At 41.0% G+C, this 20,397-nt stretch overlaps 1 protein-coding gene across 1 annotated transcript; it reads left to right on the plus strand.

Annotated features, from left to right (window-relative positions):
• The first annotated feature begins 12,736 nt into the window (after positions 1-12,736).
• On the plus strand, positions 12,737-13,162 carry LOC136461117 (putative RING-H2 finger protein ATL69). Its single transcript, XM_066460558.1, has one exon. It carries the CDS (start codon positions 12,737-12,739, stop codon positions 13,160-13,162), a length of 426 nt encoding a protein of 141 aa, XP_066316655.1.
• Positions 13,163-20,397: the final 7,235 nt, after the last annotated feature.

Consider the following 20,397-nt stretch of genomic DNA (forward strand, 5'->3'; position numbering starts at 1 on the left):
AAATCCCCTAAGAGAACAAGGAATTCCACCTTTAGTAATCCCTATTGAAATTAAAGATGACCTTTTTGGTGCTGATTTTGGGAGAACATTAAATTCTCATCTTCATAAGAGACCTTCGAGCAAATATAATTCAAATCCTCTCAAGAAGGGATCTCTTAAGAAGCATTCTTATTTCCATATGGGACATCGGGAAGAATTCAAGGATTGCATGTCTAGTGATGCCATAGAAGGAGAGCCAATCCTATCTTCTCCCCTTCTATGCCCACATTAGATGTCTCATCTAAACCCATCTTTCAACCCATCCTTAACCTCGATGATCCCTCTTATGCTCTTTCTCCTTAGTCTCATGATGACCCTAGAAATCCACTAAGACAACCAAAGCATAGGAATCATGAAGGCCACAAGGAAGACCAAGAAGAGCAACAACAATGGCTAGAGGATATTAAGAATGTGTCGTTGCCATTGAATTGATGGACGAGGTTTTAGACAACATCAACCCAAGAGTTACCAATCCAAGGGAAATCTTGGACAATAAAATGTCCAATGAATGTCATAGGCATGGAATGGAGACAATATTTTTGCCTATAGACATTCATAAAGAAACACCCTTGGAGATTGAAAAGGAAGATTTCATCAGCGAACATGGAAGTTATTTCATGAACACCTCATCAAATCCATGCTCACATGAGAAATCTCCTGAATCAATTGGTCTTTTCAACATTGGCACACATGAGATCCTCAACCCCCTTATACTTTTTGTTTATAAAGACTTTGAAGGGGTGGTTGTAGATGCATATGTTTACCACAAATATTGCAAATCTCGTAGGCATGAATCTTGAGATAGGTACCCAAAGGTTGGTGTTGGAGGAGAAACCACTTCACCAATTAGAAACATAATTAGAAGGTTTCCTAAGGACAAGCTTCTATCTTAAAACAAGCACTCTCGAGAGATAACATGAGCTTTTACCCTTTTTGCTGTGATGCCCTCGTGAAATAAGCATAGAAACATAATTGTGAAAATATTCCTTCGGGTATTATTGTCACTAACCATTCTATGTCTAAAGCAAAAAGGATGAACAATGATGACTCAAGGTATGTCCAACCAAACAGCATGCAACATTTAATCACATCCATCCAAACTTTATTTTTGCCTTGAAAAATTCAAGTGTGAGGGATGAACTTCTCTAAAAAATCTTATACCATGTTGCTAATCCACCTTAGTTGTTTCTACCTTTAAGCCATGCTTAATTTGCTAGATAATAATCATGCTCTTTCATCTTTATTTGAGTAAATCTCTATAATGCTTTCATATTACCTTTGTTTACCATAGTAAGTTTTGGTTTGGAAGTACTCGACATACTTCTAAAGGTTTTTTAAATTAAGCGAGGTGCTTAGGTTAAAATGCCTTCCTTAATCAAATTAGACATGGAGTCTAGTTTGGTTATTGAACTAAAAATTGCTTTAGTTGATATTGGATATTTTGCTGGGCTAACCCCTGTAGGAAATTCTCAATTCAATTTGGGTAAGTTACGAGATAAATTCAAATCGAAGATGAAGAGAGGCACATGATGAACCCCAATAACATTGCACAAAGATGACACAGCTCATTCATCATGGATGAAAGAACTATATAAAACAATGAGTGAGGCAGAAGGTGTAACAAGGTGACAAAAGATCAAAGAGCAGAAAGATGGCATGACAAAAGGATGAGAAAGAAAAGGTGTGATTTAGGAAATAAGAAGCTCATGAACAGCTCAAGCTGCAAGACTAGTCGAATAAGGAAAACTTCAAAGGGAAGGACCATCACGAGTCATCTACCCTTTGTCATATGGTGACATCATGCTCCAATGACAAAGGTAACATCCTAAGGTAAATGGTCGTTATTTAAAAAGTTTTTCTTGATTCTGGTTGGCATATAAATAAGAATCAAAATATATTTGAGTTACAATTTACCTGATCAAACCTTATTAGCTCAACATGTCTTGTTCTTTAAGCTTGTTCCTAACACCACTTTCTTGATATCATAGTTTTAACCAAATAAGCTAAAACATTGCGCATCTTATCTCTGGAAGATGATAGTCATAATCATGTAAAGATTGATATATTATGTAGAGATAGACAATCCTTCCATGGATTAAGCAATTCAACCCTTTTTGCCAAATGAACTTAAATACTACATTCTCAACCTTCTGATCTTATCACCCATATTATAATTGAACAAAGCACACAACATCAACTTCATCTTGTTCAATGTGCCTAAGGGTTAGAGAATAATGAATAAAATTTTGGTTCTGTTGGTGTTTTCCCACCAACATAGCCCATGCACTTGATCTCTACCTTGTCTATATGAGCAGGACACACTTCAAGCGGAGTGTGGGAGAGTTATTGATTTCCCAATTCCTACAAGTGAAGGTTCTGAACCTGCTAAGCCAAAAAACAAAACTCAAAACCAAGATGGGTTTGACGAAAGAAGGTAACATCATCATTAGAGACACCATCACAAGATATGTAGCCATCTGGGTCACCATCGCTGAGTCTAGATGATGCACCCAAAAGGTAAAGGACTCTTCTCCAGCCGAGTCCTGTCCGGAAGACTTAAAAATCCAAACCCTAGCCATGAGGTAACATCAGTAGTTATTCATATTAACTTTTTAGCATTGCTTGAATTATTTTCACTTTTAGCATATTTATTTTTCTGCATTAGCATTGCATTTAGAAAAGAAAAATAATAAAAAGTTTTTCATTACTGCTTTACATCATTAAAGCTTAAAGCCCCATGTGAATAAATCTATGGGGTGTAAAAGCCCATAGGAATATTTACTGTGGTGGCATAAAAATATAAAAATACCATACATACACATTTCTTTCTACAAATAAGAAAATCCAAAAATATTAAAAAGACATCCTATTAGAACTTGGCCAATTAAGAAATCTGTCTAAACCTCTAAGGACAACAAATCTCTGAATTGCTGACCGTTAACACCTTATCCTAATACGTGCCATGAGTTTTGGTGTTCTTGTTGAAGTATTTTGCAAGATGACCAAGAGTAACGCCATCCATCCAAAGTACATTCTTCTGAACCGCTGCTACACCTACTACGCGAGGAACACAACTTCTAGACGGATAAGAAAGACCACGACAACATCCAGCTTGGGGGAGGAGCATCCTCCATGTATCTAGCTAAGTATTTCTTTCTCTTTTTGCTTCTACTATTTTTAAGTTTGCTTCATATTTGCTAAAGTCATAAAAAGATGCATAACAAACTAAAACAAAATAAAAATTTATCTAAGCTATATATCTATAATAGTAAGGTGTGATTTTAAATCATGAAAACAAAATAAAAAGTATATGTCTAGTTTTCTATTTTTAAGAGTTGAATAAAATAAAGAGGACTCAGAAAAATCTCTTAAATGAAAATTTTGAATAGATGCTATGTTGTAATTCCTTTCAAGTACCTAGTTTTCAGCCTTGAATTCTTCTAAGTTTTGGATACGACTAATTCGATATAAAGATTTAATCTAAACTTAAAACTCATGGGTAATGAATGCTTGATCTAAGTCTAGGTAATTGACAGATATGATATGACAAGATCTAAGCTGTTATTTATCTTATTCCTAGTGATACTAAAGTTCTAGAGATTTACTTTTTGAAAAATACAAAAATGTTACATGATGAGTTCATGTATGACAAAGCTTGAATTTCCACCAGAGCCATACATGTTATTTAGGCCAGAAAAACTTCCATGTATATGCTACTTGCTTTTGCATTGAGTTTTGTCAAGCTTTATTGACCCTTATGAGAGATTTGTCATACTCTTAAAATCAAGATCACGTACACACCACCCAATTATGCACTACTCCTACACTAGGGGTAGGCGTAGGTATATGCCTTCCATCTAGATCCACCCAAAAATGTTCTACTCGTACATTGGGAGTGAACACCAAAAACATGCTTGTTAGGTTTTTCATCCATCAAATAAAAGCTCCAAGTTCTAGTTGCTATCTCTCAAAGTTTTGTTGTAGAAAAGAGACATGGGGCTATGCAAGAGTTATTCATATAAAAACAAGAGATAAAGAGAAAAAATATTGAAAAAAATGGACAAGTGTCTGAGATATTTAAAACAATGGGTACTTAGATGCCCGCCTGAAAAAAAAGATGAATAAGATAGCCCCTATTCTCTTGCAAATGTTTCTGAGTTTCATAAAGAGAGATATGTTTTCGAGGAGCATAGTAGAATTAGGTTAGACACCATATATATCCACCATATATCCACACACATGAAAATCTTGATTCAATTGTATGACTCAACTCTCTTTGGATCCGTTGTTTGACTTTACAATATATGTATTGCAAGTATGTTCTAGCTTTCTCTCTACCTATGAACTCCACATAAAGCCTTAGTGGTAGGAAGAGAAAAAGGTATAACATCTTTATTGCCTTGGTGAGGATTCACAAATACCACACATATTGAGAGAATTGAGAGTGTCATACAATGGAATCTTTATGTTTTATTTTGAAAACCTATAAAAACCCTAGAATAATGGTTAAACAAAGAACTTGAGATATAGTGCTTGACTTGATTGTTCTGCCTTTCAATTGCTTAAGACCCAAGTGAAGGCTAAGCAGCCCCATGATTGAAGGTAATATGGGTAAGTTTGAAAGTCAGATCAGTTTATTCTACTCTGGAGGAGAATTTTTGATTGAATACATGTGTACTTTTGAGGCATGATAGCATAGTAGCAACTCCTGATCTATTGCTGAGTTTAGTTTTGCTAAGGGACTAGCAAAGGTTAAGCTTGGGGGAATTGTTGATGGTAGTTAACAACCATTATAAACCATCAATTAAACATGGATAAGGGCATAAATGTAATCACCAATGAAGGTTTAAGAGTTTAAACTAATAAATTCCACGAGTTTTAGTGAAAACCACCAAGGAGGACCTAATCGTCGAAGAAAATTATGGAATTCCACCGTGGTACCTATGTGGGAAGACTCTAGAAGGATCCAGAAGGCAAATCACCAAAGTGGGGCTCGACCCACTGCCATGTGGGGCTAGCTAGCTTGTAGGTGGGGTCACCTGGCCCCTATGGGCCCCACCTATCAGCCTATCCGTATGTCGGTTCCCCAATGCCTTTGAGGATGCATCTAAGTTGTTGCTTAAGTCAGTTTGATCCAAGGGCTCACGTTAGACCTCAGGGCTATATATACCAGCCCCTACCCCCTCCTTGAGAGAGGTCCTGAAACCCTAATTCAAATTCTCCTCATAAGGATCAGAGCTAGCTATCAAGAGAAGATTAGACCTCCATAGGATCTAGTCTTTAGAAATAGAGAGATGGAGAGTGAGGGAATGCTTTGGAGGAGATGCCAGCCTATCGGTGCTCTCTCTATGGCTTGTACCTTGGCAGAAGTCAACCTTATGTCTAAGATTTCTCTGGTAATTCACTTCTGATTTAAGTAAGTAACATGTTTATATTGTTCTTCTGGTTTGCGAGTCTCTTTTGAGTGCTTTAATCTATTGGCCTTAGGTTAAAGTATTATTTGTAGTGTAAGTATGGTGCTTAGACTCGGGTAACTCGTGGATGTACCCTACATTCTAGATTGGTGGTACCTCATGAGGGAGACTCTTATAGCCTCGTTGAATCCTCTATGGTCCACCTCCTATTTGTAGGACTAGCAGGATTTAGTTATTATAGGAAACATACTCTATTTGTGTTTCCCTTAGTAATATCCCTAGTCGAACAATAGACGACATAGCTTATCGAGATTAGAACTAGAAGACCTTAGTGATCTCCTCTACACTCCTGACTTTCTTAAGTCTTGTTGCCACTTCGGGTTAAGTTGGACCGTAGTTAATCTCACATGTTTCCCTATGGATACAAAACTTGGAATACCTCCGGGTGAAAGCTATAATGGTACCCATGCACTTACGGATTTATCTGTGTGCATTAAATATACCACAGTGATCAAGACACTTAGCGAGTGTGATCATATTTATGATTGATAGCAATACTATTAAGAGGGGTGAAACTCGTATCGAAATGTGATAGATGCTCTAACTCATTGCATATGCATTTAGAATCTAGTGGAGTGCTAACACCCTTGAAAATATTTGTGAAAATATGCTAACACACGTGCACAAGGTGATACACTTGGTGGTTGTCACATTTGAGCAAGGGTGGTGAAGTTGGAGAAGTGTTGGTTCTGTTTTGCACTGACCGGACGCTAGTCATGCAGTGACCGGACTCAGTGGTGGTGCGTTTAGTCAGTGGCACAGAGGGGCATGGCTCAGTCTTCGTGAACAGACTCTACATAGTAAATGTGACTGGACACGTAGGGCCTGTGTCCGGTCATAGGTGACATGCTGACATGAGCCAATTCATGAAGAAGAGAAGAGCAGACACAGCGGCATGTCCGGTCAGGGCAGACGTGACATGTCTGATCGGCGTTTGGGTGCTCTGGAACCTCTCTAGAGTCGACCTAATGAGCGAAGGCTGTTCTGATCAGCGCGTCTGGTCATTCTTTGGTGGCGCGCGGGCATGTGTTGACCTGACATGGAGGTGGCGCTTCCGATCATCCTTCTTGGCGTCCGATCATCACTTAAGCTAACTCACAAGCGAAGTAGCCATTGGTGATTAGTGGTTGAGGTTGAACGTAGGGGATGCATGGCAAGCATCACGCAACCGGATGCTGGGTGCGCGTGTCTGGTCACATCGACTGGCATGTCCGGTCACCCCATGTTTAGTGCAGTGAGGAGCCCAATGGCTCTATTCATGGGGGCTCTGTATTTAAGCCTCATAGCCAGCTTAAGCTCACTCTCTTGGCCATTTGCATTGACATAGCAACCTTGTGAGCTTAGTCAAAGTCCTCCCACTCATCTCCATCATTGATTCATCATCTTTGTGAAATTGGGAGAGAATCCAAGTGCATTGCTTGAGTGATTGCATCTAGAGGCATTTGGTGTTCATATTTCACTGTGGGATTCATTTGTTACTCTTGGTGGTTGTCGCCACCTAGATAGCTTAGAGCAGCGAGGATCGTTGAGTGAAGGAAGGTGCTTATCTTCGGCTCTGATCATGGTGATTATGAGGGGTTCTTGACCTTTCCTCGACGGAGAGCCAAAAGGTACTCTAGTGGATTGCTCGTGGCTTGTGGATCCTCATCTTGTGTTGGTTGTGTGGCACCCTATTGAGGGTTTGGCGTGTGATGCCAATTAGCGCATGAACCTCCAAGTGAGTGAATCGCCACAATAAGGACTAGCTTGTCGGCAAGCAAGTGAACCTCGGTAAAAAATCATTGTGTCATCATTTGATTCTGAGGTGATTGGTCTTCATTAATATTATTCTTGTGATTGATTGGTTCATTCCTCGACTCGGTGGTATAACCATCTTGCTCTCTCTCTCTTTACATTATCGCAAACTAGTTGTCAAGCTCTGTAGTATAGCTAGTCGTGAGAGCTTATTAGTTTGGTTAGTGTGGCTCTTTAGTTAGCCTTTGAGAGCACACTAACTTAGTATAGTCAAATAGCCATTGTGTGGATAGAGACTATAGAAACTAGAATTGTGGTAGGTGGCTTGTGTTTTTAGTAGGCTAGCGCAACAAACGCTTCACCTCATATTTGTCTAACCGGTTTGCTAAGTGTTGTTGTAGAAATTTTTAATAGGCTATTCACCCCCTCCTCTAGCCATTAGGACCTTTCAGCTACACAAGGTATACAAGCGAACAAGCTCTACACAATTATTCTAGAAATTGAAATGCAAGTGATAGAGTGATATACCAAACTAGGCAAGTGTCTAATGAGAATACCAAGAGACAAATTGACACAAGATTAATCCCCGAGGTTCGGTTGCTTGCCGACAACTTACATCCTCGTTGTGGCAACACACACACACTTGGTGGCTCATGTGCTAATAGGCATGACATGCCTAGCCCTACACAAGGGTGCTATAAGAACCAACCACAAGAGAGGACCCATAAGCTATGAGCAATCCACTAGAGTTGCCTTTTGAGATCTCCCGCGAGGAATAGGCATAAGAACCCCTCACAATCACCATGATCGAAACCAAAGACAAGCCCCACCCTCCACTCAATGATCCTGCTGCCCCAAGCTATCGAGGTGGCGGAAACCTCCAAGAGTAACAAGAGAATCCACAACACACATAATCACAAGTGCCACTAGATGCAAAAGCACTACACCACAAAATAGGAATCAACTCAAAGCAAATGCACTTGGATGCTCTCCAATCTCACTAAATGATGAACAAATCAAGAGAGATGAGTGAGAGGAGAATGGCTAGGCTCACAAGGTTGTATCAACTATAAAAATGCCCAAGAGAGTGAGCCAAAGTGTGATGCCCCTATTTCAGTCTGATGTCCGATGCCCCTATTTCCTCTATTTCGAGTGTGACCTCTTCTCCCTTATTCTCATGTGCCGACACCAAAGTGTGCCAAACAATTGTGCATGTGTTTTAGCATTTTAAAAAGCATTTTCAACGGTCAAGTTAGCACATACTAGGTCCTAATGCATATGCAATGAATTATTTCACCTAGTGGCACTTGATAACCGCATCAACCATGAATTCTCTCATCTTCATGGTACGGCTATCTATCCTAAACTCGACCATGCACTCTATTGTGTCTTGACCGGCAAAACAAAATGGCCCTAGCTTTATACCTTTGCCTTGAGCCCCATTTTGTTTTTCTCTTTGTTCTTTTCCAAGTTGGAGTACTTGATCACCATCTTTTGGCCATCTCCATCACATGAGTGCCATCTAGCTCCTCCTTGGTTGTGACTTGTGAACCAACCTATCTCATTCATCTCTTAGAGCAAAGGGTTAGTTCACCTAGGTTTCATCAATTATCCAAAACTAAACTAGAGCTTTCACCAACTCACCTTGCTTTATTTTGTTTTTATTCCTTTGTTTTTTGAATTCTTTTTTCCTAGTTATTCTTCCATATCGCATGATTAGTCTTAACGGCTTCACTAACACATAGGGTGCTACAATGTGTGCATCGAGTTGCAAGCAATCCTCTTGCGCATGGGTTAGATTGCTCTCATCCAGGGCACGAGTAAATGCAACAACAACGACCCACTAAAACTTAGGACCAATCACACAGAAATGAACAAGTATATGGTGTTTCCACACTGTGGAGTGTGTGCTATAAAAAATATGTGAGTCACACGCAACATCTAACCCGCTAGTAGTCACCATCCTTTTACTCTCTGGTCGGTTAAGACAACCAAATAAGAGAACCGGGCTTTGATACCACTTGTAGAGTCGAGATGGTGGACTAAAGAAGGATGAATAGTCCTTTCTAAAACTAATTGTGTCGGCTACCGAAACAAATACAGAATTAAAACTATTCAGTCTATCCAAGACTACAACCCTCTATCTATCACAAGCACATTATAAAAGATCCTATGCAAGTTATGTCTAAGGTGCCGAGCTAGTAGGAGCTCACCTAATCAAGTCTAGTGTACAACGAACAATGCTTTCCTCCTCTAAAAAGGAAATCGAACAAAGGTGGCTTGGTCTAGGGGTTTTGTGAGGATGTCTATGAGCTATTTGTGGGTGTCTACATGGCAAAGATCGAATCGCCTTTGTCATAGTGATCTTTTAGGATGTGAAAGCGAACATCTATATGTTTAGTTTTGGAGTGGAGTACATGGCTCTTTGCCACACTTATTGCACCGGTATTGCACAAAAGAGTGGAAGTCTCTCAAATAAAGCTCAAGCCAAAGTCTCTCAAAGTGGCTATCATCCACAAAAGCTGGGAGTAGCAGCTAACAACAGCAATGTATTCGGCCTCGGTAGTGGATTGGGCTATAATAGACTGCTTGCGAGAGGCTTACATAATAGAAATAGTGTAATAAATAAAAATTGGTACCAATCCATAACAATCAAAGTCGAATCGTGAGCCTAAGACACCAAATATGAACCCAAAAACTAACAGGTACCCAAACTAGAGTTACGAACTAACCGACACCTAGCAAAATCAACAATAGAGTAAGCTTTTTCACATGAGGATATTAGTTCTTAAATTTGTCGGACTGCTACCAGTGTTCATCTGTTTTGCAGCAATTACTCATTTCTTCACTAATATTATGATCGTACAAGTAATTAACAATTTGTTGCCGGGTAGTAGAGTGATAGCATAGGTATTGATAGGATTATGGCCATAGTTTATCGTACGAATATTGCTACTCAATTTTGTTAATAGTTGACTAGATAGAAATATTATATCTTATTTGTCCAAAAGAGAAGATTGAGAAACTATACTACAAATGTTATTATCTTTTGTAGACTGCAACTAATCTAGTTTTGTTCCTGATTGATTTTGGGATGATCGTGCTGGAAAGATTATCTATTAATTCTAGCGTTTAACTGATATGTATGTATTTTGCCATATTAGCAGTGTTCGGACCTTATATTCATCAATTTTCCAAGTTGTATTTATTTGATTAGTTTACAAGTTTGTTAGGATCCTAGGTAAACCTAGAGAGGGGGTGAGCAGGCCTATTTAAATCAAACTCAAACTATCTATTAGATGCTTGTGCGGCACTGCCGCTCCACCTTACAAGCTTGAGATCACAATTCAAAATCTATCCAAGGAAATTTAGATCGATTAACTTACTGAGCTTCCATGTGTAGTGCAGAGCCTATTCCACCACCTGAATGTAGTCGGTAGCTCACGCATGAGCAGATCGAGACCAAACCCTAGAATTGCCAACAAACAAGAATAGAGCAATACAAATAGCAAGAACACAAGAGACAAGGTATTTATCGAGTGGTCCAGCTTGCAACAAAGGCTTGCCTACCTCCACGTTTTTGAGGAAACCACTAAGGCTTGGGTTTCGCAAATCCTATCCTCTTTCTCAAGTAAAGAGAGCAAGTCTCTTGATTTAAGAGGTTCTTCCTAGATGCTTGGGTGATTACAAATGTCCAAAGCTGCCACACAAGTTAAAAGCTTCGATGGGCGACGTCTAGCCGGCTAGGAGCCTTGCTCCAAGAGTAACAAACACAATCCACCGGCTTGGACACGAACCAAGTGCTCTAGAAGCTGAAGAACATGTTAGAGAGCTCTCTATTGCAATTTGGAGGCTCAATCTCTCAAGGAATCAGTGAGAAATCAATGGAGAAGCTTGATGTGCTCCAATGGAGTGAGAGAGTGAAAGAGAGTTCTCTGGTCGAGTAGATGGGAGAATGGTCCAAGTGACCGTTGGAGAAGAAGGGGGGAGATAGAAATATCTCCCCTTTCATTCTAACCGTCAGTTAAGTCACGGCAGTGCTGCTCAAGCGAGGCAGCCAAAAAGGTGAAAGAGTGAAAGGCTTGTTGGCTTTGAGGATATTTGGTGGGTATGTAAGCACTTGGTTGCATATTGAAGCTTGTGCATTGTATCCTCTTTGTAATATGTTTTTTTTTCTAAACTCAATTTCGAAATATAAAAAAAATAAATGCCTTTGAGTCCATTGTCGCTTCTTTTTGTAATTGGGGGCTCCAACGTCGCATGAATTATCCTCCTTTTTATTTTACCTGCTTGTCATCTCGATAAATCTCATTAGTCCTCTAATTGCGTGGTCATTATCACTAAAACCTACAATTATGGTTTGATTGCATTTACAAAGTTGTTGGACTAATTGATACTCTGTCCGTTCCAAATTATAAGTCACTCCAACTTTCTTGAAGTCAAAACATCTTAAGTTTGACCGAAGTGATTGTGAGAATTACAAAGATTCATGGTATCAGATAGGTATAATATACAAATATAATTAATGAATTTTGTAATGATACTTATTTGGTATAAGAAATGTTATTATTTTATTATATAAATTTGGAGATGTTTTGACTCTCCAAGAAAGTTGAAATGACTTATAATTTAGGATCGAGAGAGTACCATCTATTAAGTTGTTGTACGGTGGAAGTAATCTACCCATATTGTGTTTTAAAACTTTTTTATGGCACCCCAAAGAAAATGAGTGGAGGGAAGGACATGGAGGGGTAGGCTCTCGCTTGGTGTGCCAAGTGCTCTTGGGCACACAAATTGAAAAATCGTCTAGTAAGGAATCCATCGCTAATATCATGTTTCTTTAGGGGTTGTTTGGGGGAGCTCCAGCTTCAGCTTCTTCGAAGAGAATAATTCACAACTAGTCAAATGTTCAAAATGCCAACTGATTCAGGTGGACATCAACAGAGAATCACTTCTCCATTTACACTACGAGATGGGAGCTAAAAAATCACGCTTTACCCTGCTCGTTGTTATATTCTGGTGAAGATCAGCGAAGAATCAATTCTCATTAGCTCCCCAGCCTGCTCCCTCCTAGGAATCCAATGAAATCACTCCATCGGAGAATCAAGTAGCAGAGCTGAAGAATCAGGGAGCGGAGCTCTTTCAAACAGGGCCTTAGTGCGCGCATTCTCTCTTCCATGTCAGCGAGATTCTAACGTTAACTAGCTCCAAAAGAGATTTTTGGGGGCGTCCTAACGTTTTGTAATTTGTTTCGTTCTCCTTTTCGGACTAAAATTTGAATCGAATCTGCAGAGGAGCCCTTGCCATGGAATCCGATTACTTAACCGAGTCTATTTACTGTCCTCGATGAAAAAGATTTATTGGATTGTATCGACTATTGAGAATTCTGAAATCGTAATGACAGACTTAACCGAAACCGTAGCCTGTTTCTCAACTTGCCGCATCTAACCGCACATCTTGCTGCGCAACACGGGAACATCCGATCACCAATGGCTGGTGCGATATTTCTAGGCGTACTCGCGGGTCTCGTGGTGCTCTGCACCATCATATGTGCTGTGCGCCATTGCCAGGATGGCGCGGGAAGCGCGAAGGGCGGCGGCGTTTCGTCCGCGGCAGGGAAGCAAGAAGCGCTGTTGAACAAGAACCAGGACGACGTCGTCGTCGCCGTCCCTCATCAGCCGGGTGGGGCCGGCCAGCGGGGCCCGGAGCCCAGCGACGGCGACGTGGATCTGTGCGCGATCTGCAAGGCGCGGCTTGCGGACGCGAGCTGGGGCCGGTGCCGGCGCCTGCGGCCGTGCGGGCACGTATACCACGCGGACTGCATCAGCCTGTGGTTACAGCGCAAGTGGATCTGCCCCGTGTGCCGGGCTGCCGTCGCCATGTCGCGGACCGAGATCCTCGACGCGATGGTGTGACCCGGTCGGCTTGTGCCGGGCCGGGGCCATGGCCATGGCCATCGAACGGTGTCGGTGCGTGGACAAGCAAGCGCCACGGTGTCCCCCTCGCGCACGGTGCGGCTGTTTACACGTTCGTGTCCGTGCGCTGAGGCTCTTTATGACGGAGTTAATTGTAGCGTTAGGAGCTAGCATTATTGCATTAGGTTCCTATGTAAGTACAGGTCAACGTTCTATTTATTCTTCCCAAAATTGTGTTGGCAGAGTGAGACCGTAAAATTATCCTTTAATCTTTCAGAAAAATACGAGCCTCTTTCAAATCGAAAATTTAAAAATCAGGTGAGTAGATTCCATCACAACAAATGATTTGTTGGTGCATTGAGCCATCGAGGACAGAGAAAATTTTCTACCATCGCATGTTGCAGTGGCAAAAAAATCGGTGCTTGGATGTTTCTCTCTCCTCGTGACATCATTTTTTTTGCCACAACGTGGCTTCTCTTATTGCTAATGCTCTCGCGAGTCGTGAGGCCGTTTGTAGGGGCGGACGCGACTTCCCAACTCGCTACCGCATGTCCGCTCGCTCCCATCCGCGCCCCTTAGTAGGGAAAATTAATCTCTGTACTGTGCTTTTTCTCCACCGCGTCGCTCACCTGCACAATGTTGCCCACTCGTCGTGGCCGCCTCCACCGAGCCCGTAAACCTCCACAACGGATGCTCTAGCAAGCAGGTGAGAGGAGGAGCTTTGTGTGACGCCGCCCCGCCGACGAGTAGCCCGCGCCACTGCCGCACCGGCAAGCTCTATGCACTGTCACCGACCTCCGTGCCCGCGTCGAGCTCCGCAACGACGAGCCTCCATTCGTCCAAGCAGAAATGTGACATTGCGCTGAAAGTGCATGTTTGCAAGCATATGTTTCAAGTGTTTCAGAGGTATATTGCAAGTGTTTTATATGGATGTTGCAAAAGTAGATCGGGATGTTGCACATGTTGCAATGGCTATACACGTTTGTTGCAAAATGTATATTCCAAATGTTTCATCTGTTTTTAGACTTATGTTTGCAAATGTTTCGTCTCGATGTTACATATATTTCACATATATATGCTACAAGTGTTTTTATCTTGATGTTGTATATGTTTTGCAATGACTTTTAAAGTGTTTTCAGGTTTTTTTGCAGGTGTTTCAGATGCATGTTTCAAGTGTTTTATCTGTCTTCAGAAGTATGTTGTAAATGTTTCAAAAGTAGATCTGGTATGGCATATGTTGCAATGACGCCGATGGCTGGCCACCACCTTCCCCTTGTCCGCAGACTCCATGGCAAGCGCCACGGCCGATCACCAACAGCTCCGGCGCCTAGTCTCCGATGACGACGCGGTCGAAGAGGCTGGTGGCGCGGCCTCCCAAGACGACGCAGTCGAGGGGGATGGCGGCGTAGGTGCGGGAAGCAGAGAGGGCGTAGGCATCCAATCGGGAGGCGCGGGTTTGCGTGAAATGGAGCAGCTGGAGCGGGCGTTCAGATGCGGGCGTCCGTCCAGACGTCCGGACTCTAGCCACACCGTTCTCTTATCGCGTGCTATATACTGTTCCCTTCGAATGTAAAGGCGAATTTTGTTTCACTACAAAGTTTTTAACCAATAACTGGTTTATTAATATGTCATTTTTTTATACCAACTTTTAATTGTAAATATAAGTGATTTGGAACACGAATCTAATACCACTACTTTTATTTGGATCACAAAAGTTATATTATTAATAGAGTAATAACTATATTAGTCAAAGACTTGTGTTAGCAAACATTACATGCATTACATTCGCAAATATACGGAATATTTGGTTTCAATTTAGTTGTCAAGGAAGAAAAAAATTGTGATGAGAAATACGGACGAACTCATAACAAAACAATGCTCGTTATCAAAAGGTAAAACAAGTAGAAACAATGCAAGCTTTCTACCCAGCTGAAAGCCCAATTGCATACTCTCTTAATCCCATAAAAGATGTAGCTATAACAAATTTGTATAAAAAAACTAAACTATCATGCTAAATAAGCATAATTAGATTGACATGAAATATATTCATATTATGTATATATGTATATATCTGAAATAATAAATGTCTATATATTTTTTAGAAATTTAGTAAAATTTGAATAGCATGACTTAGATATAACACCTAGAATCACATCATTTACGAATCGGAAGTAATACAGATAAGGGTTCTTATAGGCCCTGCAGCGTACAAACTATGTACTGGGCTTTCGGCTACCGAAGCAATTCTCTTGGGCCGCCTGACGAGACGGCGCTACGCTGGTTAGGCCATGTCGGGCCTGCGCATTACCTCCATCCAGATCCAGCCATCAGATACGCTGAGATTGCTAAAAAAAAGAAAAAAAAAGATACGCTGAGAAAATTCCACTAAAAAAAAGACACGCTGAGAAAATAACCCGTTTTTCCATTATAAGATGAGTGAACCATTTTCACTTATTATTAAATTATAGGACATAAAAAAGTCCCTGCGTTTTATTTAAAAAAACATGAACAGTTATTTGTATCTCTAAACTTTCTTTTCTTCAAAGACAACTTTAGATGCATGGAATGAAATGGTGAGTGGCTGCGTTGTGCTGTTGTTCCCCCACATAGGTGGCCCTAGAAACTTCAGAAAAGTTACCAGTTTAAAAGGAATTCTATGGCCCTGTATATATTATTCATTGCAGTAAGATGATCCACGCAAATAGCACGAGTAGCTATTTCTTTTGTCAGTAGTATTTGGCTCTATTTATTTGGAAATAAATTCTGAACTACTATATTGTCCTCTCTCTATGAACCTTCTGTACAAAATCTGTATACTTATTATCAACCAATTTCATTGTTAAAAAATAAAGCTGATTCCTCTTGTTTATTTTCTCCCACTCCTATTTGATTGTTGTGAGATTTGTGTCGAGGCCAAATCAAGGTTTTCCTCAGTTTTTATCTTGGTAAGTTTCACTCCTCGATAAACTTTCAAGTTTCTCAAATGTTTCGTTCCTTGCCCTCTGAGAGTTTCTTTTTTTTATGATCATATACCCTCTCTTGTGGATTCAATTGCCTTGATAAAACAATGATGTTAATGTTGTTGGTCGAAGTATAAACGTTGTTTAAACGTTATGATGTTTAAACAGTCATAAAGGATTAAACGGCCTAAATGGAACAGAGGAAAACATGATTAGATGGACTAAATGTCCATTTAATTTACTATTTAGTTAATAAATGGATATTGTACGGGACAACGAGATTTCAACCACCACATTAGCGCTTAAATTGGCATTGTAAATATATGACAATGATGAGAATTTAGTTTTCTTCCTTGCATCTTTTACTAATTCTTTACATGTATAAATAGTATATCTGTTTATATATATATATATATATATATATATATATATATATATATATATATATATATATATATATATATATATATATATATATATATATAACTGTTTAGATTGTTTAATTCCGTTTAAACATCATCTAAACCATCTGAACGGTAAACAGAAGGTGAAAGATTGTTTAGCATCGTTAATATCACTGTGTTAACGTGACCAAAATTTAAGCCTGATCGGTTGGCTGGTTCGTGAAGAAGTACTGCTGGCTGGTTTGTGTGAGAGAAAAATACTGTTCCGGCTGGAAATTTACGATCGTTTACGACAAGCCACAGCCAAACGAACAGGCCTGTCAGTAGTATATCATTAAGTAGTAGATTGTAGAACACAAGATGGATGCCTCGAGATAGCCCTTAATGATTGCCATTACAAGGCTGTCCCAGCTTACATAGGCTCCGTTCGTTTCGTTGAAAAAACAAACTGAAACACTGTTCTGACTAATTTATTGTGAGAGAAAAATACTATTCCACCTAAAAAAATAAGCTTAAAAAGATGAATTAGAAGAGAAACGAACCGGACCATAATCTATAATCATTTGGTCTTACCTAATCCGCTGCTTCACCTGCCACTTTTTATCGACAATTCTTTTGCCGTCTAGTATTTTATCCCAATTCGCCTTGGTTTGTTGTCAAATGTCAATCAAGGGATGGGTGTGGATGGTTGACATGTTAGATTTTTTTCAAATATGTCTAGGTGACATTAAGTTGTTTTGGCCTCTCCTGTCAACTGAATTTTTCCTATACACTTACACCGTCTTCTAACTATATTTACATTATCTTATTGTTATATTTACAATTATTTATTCAGTGTACTTTATTAAATAGAGTGATACAATTTGGGAATAACATAAATATATACCAATTTTTTCAAAAAAAAATTACAAATTTTTTCTATAGATTCCAGATATCAAACAAATATATATCAAATTATTCACAAATATCATCAAATTTTTCACAAAATTATAAATTTACAATTTTTTCTGTAGCGAGAAGCATGCATGACGAACTGCATACAACGTGTCCTGGATCGAATCTCCTAGGTGCACGCGCCCAGCCAACAGGCATGGCGGCCGCTGCTCCACTTTTGCCACGTACTACGCAGATGATGTACTATCCTGAATAATAAGCAGAATGTACTTAAAGTCAAAACATTATTTCAATGTTCAGGTCTTGGAATATAACTGCAGCAGCAATCCACGGACTGCACGTCATCTGCAACTGAACAATGCAGCTGCAGCAGATACACTTTTTCTGAATGGCGCCAGAAGCTCGTATTTTTATCCCTTGGAAGATAAGACGATGACGTTCACTTGAGTTTTCGGTGAAACTGTGAAAGGGACGTAAGTTGACAAATCCGAGATTATTAGCAATAAACAATCAACATGTAGGCCACTCTGAGTCCTGAAAGCTGCTTAGAATGCCGTCTGGATAATCACAAAAACGAAACAAGTCGATAAAACGATAAGGCTTGGGCTGGATGGGGCCAAGCGAGCATGGTAAAAGAGAATATCTGAGATTGCTGACTGGCTGAGGATTTGGCTCGGCACGCCAAAATGGCATTCGAGCTCTGGGCCTCTGGTCCCTTTCATCTATCTCCATAGGTCACGCTTGTTCTTCGGATCTGTCTGGTGTGAGCTTTACTCCGAGTCTCCGATGTGATGTCCTGAAAATACTCACTCTTTATTCGCGAAACCTAGTTCAGGTTATCTCAAGAGTGCCTCCAACTGCGTAATAACAGAGTTACAGGCACGTAGCTGATCGAGTGACGTATCGGGAGGACAAGGTAGCTCACTGGAACTGGAATTCGTCCCTGTATGTGCCGCTGTGCTGCTCATCGTCAACAGCGTACCAAGCTCCTTTCTTGAAATCTGGGGCGCCTTAAAGAAGCAAGCTGCAAGCGCCACAATCTCCCCGTGGTCCACGTTGCAGTGCTGTCAGCAACGATGAACAGCAGCAGATCACATGCTTGCTCGAGTAAGGGCTTGTTTGGATGGCCTAATGCGGTTCATGAACCATGACGCCGGTCAGGCGGCTAGCTGGGAGCGTATGGCGAGAGGCGAGCCCCATGCCTTGCGCGTCCAGGAAGCTGCACGAAAATGTCGTGGCTCCGGATCAGCGGCTCGTTTCGATTCGACGAACGACGCCGGCCGGGATCACCACTGGGCAACGGGCAACGGGTGATCGAGTTGAATTTCAACGAGACTTAACTCCGGTTGCCATTTCTGTGGACGCACGGGGCACACGGGTTTGAGCGGCAGTGGGCGCTGCCCGCGCCACGCCGCCTCCCGCTTTGCGGCTGCAAAAACGACATGTTTCTGATCAGGTTTTTCGCGACCTCCGGAGGCTGTAAGCTGCGACCGGTCCAAAAAGAAAAGCAAGATGCGAGTCATTACTCCGACCCCGCAGTGAAAGTGATAGTGATAGCGATACTGACCAAATTTGACATTCAGGCCTTGTTTAGATCACCTCCAAATTCTAAGTTTTTTCACTCTCTTTTCATCACATCAATTTTTAGACGCATGCATGGATCATTAAATGTAGGTAAAAAAAAAACTAATTGTGCAGTTTGGTTGTAAATCACGAGACGAATCTTTTAAGCCTAGTTAGTATATGATCGGACAAAGTTTATCAAATACAAACGAAACGTGCTACAGTGTCCGGATTGCAAAAATTTGCAATCTAAATAAGGCCTGAGAAATCAGATTTTCTTTATAAAACAGAAACAGGTACTGACAGAGTAACAGTATGAAGATATTCGGCATCGCTCTTTTTCCTTTTTGACTCGACGAGATAGATGCGTTTGCAGGCTAGGAACGATGGTTCCGGTCTGATGCCACTTGTATGTATCGCCTTGTCTCCTGCTGTTCAGCTTCTGTTCATTTGTCGCTGCCACCGTTGTTTTTTTAATATCTCTTGGTGATATAAGCACCATGTCAGTGCTGATTTCCTGCGATGTGAACTAGAATTGACGGCGCGAATTCTTGTTAATTGGCTTGCAACGTATCGGGCAAGTTTTAAAAAATGTTTGCTTGTTTCGCCCTCTTATGAATGATGCCTGCCAGCAGGTTTATATAAAAAATGGGAAAAAGAACAAGTACTTTTGTTCTAGAATCTAGGCTGCGTACGTTTTCTTTTTAAAAATAAACGTTAGTTACATATGCTCAACTTCGTCAGCTCTTAAATTTCTCTGGTGAGATCAACATCAACCTACCTTAACTTTATCGCTCCATGCACAGGTCAAGAGGATATTATGGGGCCAATTGGCTTGTTTTGGAATGGTTCCAACAGTGGACTTCATGCGCGATGAGTTAACACTGATCCCATCGTCCACACACTGATTTAGATTTTATATATAGTTGTAATATATGAACAAGCTGCAACTCTGCTGACTAGGCAAAATTGTTTTTCCACGGAAGCAAATTGAGTCTTCTGGGAGAACGGATAAGAGACGCAGGGAAGGGACAACGGTGCCACACCGATCAGAAAAGCAGCATGACAGGGAACAGCAGCATTCCTCGGCTTTTCAACACTAGGAAGGAAGCTACTCGTAAAGGGCGTGCGTCCGTGCTTCGTAAGATATTCTTGAACCCAGGTTTAAACCATCTACTACTCCGCGGAAGCGCCCGGTTTGATCGAGATGGGCAAGTCAAATTCGGCAAGCTGCAAGGACGAGCAGCGCACTCGCACAAAAAATGATCCAAGAGGCTGTCCTGTCCGGCCGCGTCATCAAATCAAAACCAAAAAGAAACCACGGGCTGGTCGGCAGCCGGCGGCACGGAGCCCGGCGCCGTGCGCACGGCCGCACCTGCGCGGCTTCGCTGCGCGCTTCGCTGGTCGCTAGAAC

This window comes from Miscanthus floridulus, chromosome 6, assembly GCF_019320115.1.
Source record: "Miscanthus floridulus cultivar M001 chromosome 6, ASM1932011v1, whole genome shotgun sequence".
Lineage (NCBI taxonomy): Eukaryota > Viridiplantae > Streptophyta > Magnoliopsida > Poales > Poaceae > Miscanthus > Miscanthus floridulus.